The sequence below is a fragment of the Fukomys damarensis genome, unplaced genomic scaffold (assembly GCF_012274545.1).
Source record: "Fukomys damarensis isolate Sample0158 unplaced genomic scaffold, DMR_v1.0_HiC HiC_scaffold_18, whole genome shotgun sequence".
Taxonomy (NCBI): domain Eukaryota; kingdom Metazoa; phylum Chordata; class Mammalia; order Rodentia; family Bathyergidae; genus Fukomys; species Fukomys damarensis.
This window is the reverse complement of record NW_022900930.1, coordinates 37599167-37606567: the sequence shown is the minus strand read 5'-3', so window position 1 is coordinate 37606567 and position 7401 is coordinate 37599167. Positions and strand designations below refer to the sequence as shown.

The window sequence follows — 7401 nt, the reverse complement described above, 5'->3', positions numbered from 1 at the left end:
GCAGGAGGACGGCATCTCCTTCGAGTACCACCGCTACCCAGAGCTGCGCGAGGCGCTGGTGTCCGTGTGGCTGCAGTGCACCGCCATCAGCCGCATCTACACTGTGGGGCGCAGCTTCGAGGGCCGCGAGCTGCTGGTCATCGAGCTGTCCGACAACCCCGGTGTCCACGAACCCGGTAAGGGCGCAGCCCCCGGCCAGCCCTGGGGCGTCCCGGGGAGGGGCGGTAGGGAAGGTTGGGCCCGGGGGACCCTGCTGGGGAAAGGTCTCTAGAGTGGAAGGTGGCGACTGCGAGGGGGACGGGAGACGGGAAAGAATCCGACTAAAGCGCTGCGGATTGCGGGGACCCCGATCGATCTCTGCTCCCACCCTCACCCCAGGCCCTGTCCTCTCCACTCAGGCCACCCTTGGGTAAGTTGGCAAGAGAGGCTGGAGGAGAACCAAGCTAGCAAATCCCGGGGCGCCAATCACGGCGGTGTGAAGCGCCCGAGGGAGTAACTGCGCGCCCCCAGGGAGGGGTCGGCCTTCTTGGCAGACCCGAGTGAAAAGATGGTGCAGAAGTGGGGTTTTAGAGGGAAGCAGGCAGAGGCATGTGTCGTTTGTTTCCTAATTTCCAGAAGATGAGCTTGTTGGGCGTTGTATGCTCTGCGCCCCCACCCCTGCCTGGGTGTGAGGATTAGGTATCCTGGCTGCTGTGCCCGCTGGGGAATTTTAGGGATGTTGCCCATCGGTCGAGTGTGTCGATCCTCCCAGGGTGGAGACACGGTCCCCCGACAAGCATTCACATTTTGAAACTGCACAGGGCCTTTCTAAGGGGAAAGGAATATTCCATTTTTCTCTGCTTTGAGATGAATAGTTTGACCGGATTTTATTGCAATACAAAAAAAAAAAAAAACAAAAACCCAAAAAACCCAAACAAACAAACAAAAACCATCTTAGGCATCTGGCTTCTGAGCACGTTCAGGCATGTTTGAATTCATGTTAAATGTGATACATTAGTATTAATAAAGACGTTTAAAACATGTGCTTGGGACTTTTTTGTTGTTGTTATGTTTCTGCTCTTTGGAAATTATATATAGGCCTGATCTTTCTGACAGTAAAGGTACTGCTGAAGTAATCTGGGCTAATACTATCAACATGGAGTGCTAAAAAAAGCAAGAAAAACAGGCTAATTCTCAGGGCAGGGCCAGGGTTGTTTTATAATCATATAAGGAACCAAACAGAAGGATTAACATAGGTGACCAATAGAGATATTTTGATCTTTAGATGTAGACTTTAGGGGTCGACCAATGATAAATCTTCAGAAAATGTTTCTTACCTTCTAATAATGCAAGTAACAGGCCTGAATAAGTTTGCTGTCAAAATCCTAACATCAGTCCCAGAATGCATTTAATACACTCCAGTTTCGTACTGTGTGAAAATTAAGAAAACTATGAAATATGAGGACTCATTTTCGACTCAGAAGAATAACCAAAGCCAAGACTTCCCAGGCAGTTAGAACTCATCTACATACTTGTTATTCTTCTGCTGCCTGCTTAATCAGAACTCTTCATTATTCTACTTTTTGTATATTGCACGCCAGAGTTTGTTACACCTATTTTTCAAAGATATGAAAGCAAATGTTTAACTTTATTTCTAGAAACTTTTTATTTTTTTGTACCAGGGATCAAACTCAGGACCTTGCAGTTGCCAGACAGGCCCTGTGCCGCTGAGCTACATCCCCAGTCCAGCTTTATGTAGTCTTGTTTCAAGTTTAGAGATGAAAGCATAGACGGACATTACTGTAAGAATGTGATATGCTTTTGAAAACAAAAACTGTGATTCTTCTGCTTGAATATCTGGGTATCTGAATATCCATCAAGGTCCGCAAATCCCACTTGTAGACTGCAAGCTCTATGAGGTCGAGGCTGTCTCCACCAGGTTTGGCTTACAGCAGGCCTGAAGGTACGCTATGAAATAATATGTATCTTGGAAAAATACCCAGCAACATTATGGAAAAAAGGAATCACATATATGTGTGCGTACATTTAATATATTTTACAAACTCAGTTGTTGTATAGTATGTTCTGCACAATTCCTTGTTAAATGAAAAAAGGAATCACATATATGTGTGCGTACATTTAATATATTTTACAAACTCAGAGTTGTTGTATAGTATGTTCTGCACAATTCCTTGTTAAATGAAAGAAACTTAAGTCTTGGTATTACTAATAGAGTACAAAATATATGTCCTCTTTTTTTTTAAACACGACTGGGGGGTGGTCAAAGCCAGGGTCTTGAGCTACTAGTGCTCTACCACTGAACTACATTCCAGCCCTTTTACTTACTTATTTATTCGGTACTGGGGATCAAACTCAGGACCTTGTGCTTGGAAGGCAGGCAGCAGTACCACTGAGCTAAATCCCTGGCCCTCAGCCCTTTAAACATTTTTTAAAACCAATTAAACATGTTACATTTGTGATTGTACATAGTTGTGGAACCAGGCACTTTCAATTATTTTATATTAGAAAATGTAACATGTCAGTACAATATTTGAGAAAGCCTGATTTTAGTGCCTATATAATATGAATGCACCATAATGTTTTCATAATTGTTTTTTATGATATATGACACCCCAAGTTATTTTATTATTATAAGTAGCAAATTTGATTACTTTTAACATAAATTTTCATGTCTTTGTGGTTATTTCTTTAGGTTACAGTCCTAAAGATAGGGTTATCATATAAAAATTATGAACATTTTAGGACTGAAAACAAGAACATGGTGGTACACTCCTGTAATCCCAGGTATACAGGAGGCTGGAGCAGGAGGCTCACAGATTTGAGGCAAGCCTGGAAAACATAGTGAGACCCTGGGTTCAATCCCTGTGCAGCGATAAACATAGATACATATGTACATGATATATTTTGGAAAACTGCTTTACAAAAGTATGTTTATTTTTAACTCCCACAGAGAGGCTCTAAGATAGCTCCCCTTACTGCACCTTCACAAACAATGTTTCTTTTTTTCTTTTTTGGTTTTTTGAGACAGGGTCTCACTATGTAGTTAGGACTGACCTGGAACTCACTTTATAGCCCAGGCTGGTCTGGAACTCACAGAGATCCCCCTGCCTCAGCCTCCCAAGTGCTGGAATTACAGGCATGCGCCACCACACCCTGCTTAGCAATGTTTCTTTTTCCACTCATTTTAAATGATATACAAGGACTTTTGTTTCTTCCATTTGATTTCCTATAATTATTACCTGAAGGTTGAATCATGTTTGTGTTTGTTGTTCACTTGTTTTCCATCTTTCCTGATTTGGCTGGTGAGGCTATAGAAGAAAAAAACAACTCAAACTCTTTATCTTACTATACACTCAAAATACAGATCACTTCTGTGACGTCAAAAAGTATGGAAATTTCTCCTCAGCAGCATGCAATTCCAAAGCAGATGCCAACTTATTGTCCTCCAGTTTAATTTAGTTCTAACTTTATCTACCTGGAGATAAAACCAGGTCCTAAGAATCGGTGGTTCAGTTTCCAAGACTGCCCCCACTTAAAAGACCCAGGTGCAAAGCTAAGGTCTCCAGAACTTCTAACCCAGTGGCAACCACTTTCGTTCCCTCCTCAGGTCCGATCACTTTGCTGTTCCCACGGATTTGGAAACACTATACTTACACTTACCCTATAGGATATTTTAAAGGACACAGACAAGCAGCTAGATGAAGAGATACATAGAGTGAGGTCTACAAAGGTCCCACGTGTAGGAGCTCCCGTCCTCGTGGAGTTGGGATGCACCAGGCTCGCCCGCACTACACGAATGAGTTCTTGTTCACCTTCCTGAGAGGCTTCACATCTTTCACTGTCTTGGAGCTCTCCGTAGCCTGTCCTCCGGTGGTTTTATGGAGACTTCCTTGCATAGGCGTGATTGCTAATAGGCTGGGTGGCCTTGCTGTGCATCTACCTTCTTGCCATGGTCTGAGGCAGAACTGCTTTGAAATGAGGAGCCTATGATACACTGTGAAGGGTAGGTTGGAGCTTCTTAGCCTGCTCTCAGAAGGTGTTATGAGCCAGGAAAATGTGTAGAGGTTTCAGTCCATAGTCAGCTGGCTCCAAGGCAGGCATGGCAGAGGAGGGTTGCTCACGGTGTGGCAGTCAGGATGCAGCGAGGAATTAAAGGAGGAGGGAAGGAGACCCTTAAATTTATTTTGAGATAGCATCTCACTAGATTGCCTCCACTGGCCTCCTCCCTTAGCTTCCTTAGTCGCTGCAGTGTCAACTGCCACTTTTTCGTATCCATTGCCTTTTAAGAAGTAAAAATGAACTGTTATGATCAACAATAGAAAGACCTACAGGAGTGATGTCCCCCTCCACCATCTTTTATAAGGAGTAAATAAACTAGAAATCTGAATGCTGCTAGAAAACGTCTGATCAGTATGTCAATTGGACGGTATTCATGTGACTTAGTAGGAAGTTTTGGATAAATCCAAACAGTCATGATTTTTTAGTGGTCTTCGAATTCCTTTTAAATTTTTTAAAGAAATGTTAAAGAAATATCTACACCTACTCTAAGACAGAAATGAGCTCCTTGTGTGTGTGTGTGTGTGTGTGTGTGTGTATGAGTGTGTGTTTTAACACCTGTTCACCCCAGGTGTGCCAGGTTATATGGATTGAGCACAAGATACTGCTGGCCCTTGAGGAATGGAGAATTGGGAGTTAAGGAAGGCATACAATTATGTACGGCAGTAAGAATGATTGTGAGAAGATAGGAGAAAGAATCAAGGGATACTAGGTCCACAGGAACGGGTCATTGACGAAAGTACGACAAGAGGGCAACAAATGTACAGATTATTAAAATTTATAAATTTCAATGCTGCTTTTGAAAGAGAACAACAGTTTTAAAAGTTTTTATTAGTACATGTTTGTAGCACATAATGATTACATTAATTGCACGGAGTAGGTACACGTACATAATATATCTTAATTTTTCCTTCTTTTACCTCTATCTCTCCTCCCTCCTCCCTCCATCTCTTGGTCCCCTTCCCTTTGCAAAAGATACATCTTCCTGTTTCCTGTTATTTATCTTTTATTTTGCTCTTTATATTTTGAGAAATCGTGATGTTTAAGCCTGTGTGTCTGATTTATTTCACTTAACACTGTGGTCTCAAGGTGCATCTGTTTTCCAATAAATGACTCAAGTTTAACTTTCTTTATGGAAGAATAGTTTTGTTTCCATCCATTCATCTGTTTTTGGATGTAAAAATGATGCATTTTTTAGTTTGTTTGAAAACATTTTTTTTCCAGTACTGGGCATTGAACCCAAGGCCTTCACACCCCAGCCCTTTTTAATTTAATGTAATTTAAATTTTTATTTATTGTAAGTTGCTAAGGCTGGGCTTGAACTCGTGATCCTTCTGTTTCAATTCCCAGTGTGCAGAGATAACAGGCATGTGCCACTATGCTAGGACTCACACACACACACACACACACACACACACACACACACACAAGCTAATTTCTAAGAATTTAGTTATCATAATAGAAGAGCTCTAGCAAAACAAAACAAACACAAAACGCCCCTTTCTGTAGTAGAGCTGGCAAGTGAGAGATTTATTTGGTTAGATTAGCAGTTTATGGACAGATGTTTGTGGAAACCACCAATTCTTTCCCTGAGCAGAAAGAATGTTTATGCTTGTTTGGTACAGGCTGGAAGGCTGAATCTGAACTTATCTCCTCAAAACGATTATCTCAGATACTTAACATATGAATTCATTAAAAGAGAAAGGAAATTCCATTTCAAATTCATGAGTGAGGACTGTATATCTATTTTGTCACAACACCATGGGGCTTAGAATCAGCTTGACGCTTGACTGGCTGAAATGCTCATATAATCAAACTTTATTAATTTATGTCTGAGTAATAGAATATGTTCTCAGGCCATGCCCCCTAGAGTTAAATAGGAATTAAGATTCTTTTGTACAAAACACGAATTTTCCTCTATGTAGTAGACTGCCTTTGGAAAGAAAATCTGATTTATAGCTCAAATGCTATCTTAAACTTTTGCTGAAGAGCTTTTCTTTTCTTTCATAAAGGCTGGAATGGTTACTTTGGACTCCTTTCCCATCCAAATCTGTTAAAATTTAAAGTGTATGAATGCCAATCTGCAGTTGCCAAATTTTGTGATGTAACATTTAATGCTGGCAAAACTTCAAGAAAACTTGAAAAAACAAGCAGGGATTTTGATTATTTGTGTGGCTTTGTTTCATGACAGATTAGTACATCTTACTATGAAATGATTATAAACAAGTAACACCTTCCAACTGGTGAGACAGATGCTAGATGGTGGAGAAGAATTGAGATCAAACCACATATGGTCAAGAGTTATTTTTAGACCTGAATAAGTCAACACAGCTTTTTCCAGACACCATATTCTTGATGGACTTGTGATTGGCTAAAGCAGAGGGGAAAAACGGGGCTGGCCTCTAGCATATCTTGTGCTCAGACAAAAGAGGCAGCTTTCTATGAAAACTAATTGGACGGGCAAAAAGTGAATCATCTGCCAGCAACATTTATTATCTTACCATAGGGATGGAATCCCCACCTCTACACTCAGGTCCTTTGAGAGAGATACTGAGAAACAAAAAAGAGCCCATGAACCCAACTCTGGAGTGCATTCAGTGGAACATTAAGTTAGCATGGCTTGATGGGTATTAGGTAAACAAGAGTAAATAGGTTGGAATGTTGCAAAACTTACTGATATACTAATGTACATTTCAACTCTCCAAGTTAAATGTATATACTACAGCATTTTCCAGTCTCCTTTCACAGTGGAATCCCTTTTTTAAAAAGGAGTTTGGAATTAGTGTTACCTTATCTTCAGAAATACGGTATTAGCCTGTTGTCAGTCATTATGCTGTTATTACTAAGGATTCATTCAGCAGTTCTCTAGCAGCGATCCTTATGTAGGAAGCTCTTTAGGAGAGGGAAGCATGTTTCTCTTTTCCTTTTTTGACCTATAAGCAGCTAGCACAGTGATTTGCGTAGTAAGCTCTAGTATGTGCTTATTGAATTCAGAACATGATGTTCTAGTCATTTTGATTGGAAAGGTTAAAGTGAGACCAATGCATTCCAATTCTTTTCTTGTTAAGAAGCTTTATGGTTTTATCTTCTCTTTACCTTTTTGTCTTTCTATAAAGTGGGGATACTTTATTTAAAACAAATTCATTAGTGCATGTTTGCAGGGCATAATGACTACATTCCTTGTGGGAGAGGTGCACGCATCTCACACGCTTGAGTTCTTTTTACTTCTCCTTCCTCTCCCCTCCCTTCATCTCTTGCTTCCTTCAAATGGGAATACTTTAAAAGCGTGTACTTCACGACATCCCTGCAAGGCCAAACTAGTGTACTGTATAGGAAGTAATTTCA

The 7401-nt window shown here is 40.9% G+C and overlaps 1 protein-coding gene across 1 annotated transcript in view; it reads left to right on the top strand.

Moving 5' to 3' along the window:
- Position 1: 1 nt before the first annotated feature.
- Positions 2-7401, top strand: part of Cpe (carboxypeptidase E) — a gene marked incomplete at its 5' end in the record, with an annotated part of 109789 nt that continues 102389 nt past the window's right edge. The window contains one exon of the mRNA XM_010629900.1: positions 2-176. Coding sequence (XP_010628202.1) covers positions 2-176 — 175 coding nt within the window. The remainder of the gene's footprint in view (positions 177-7401) is intronic.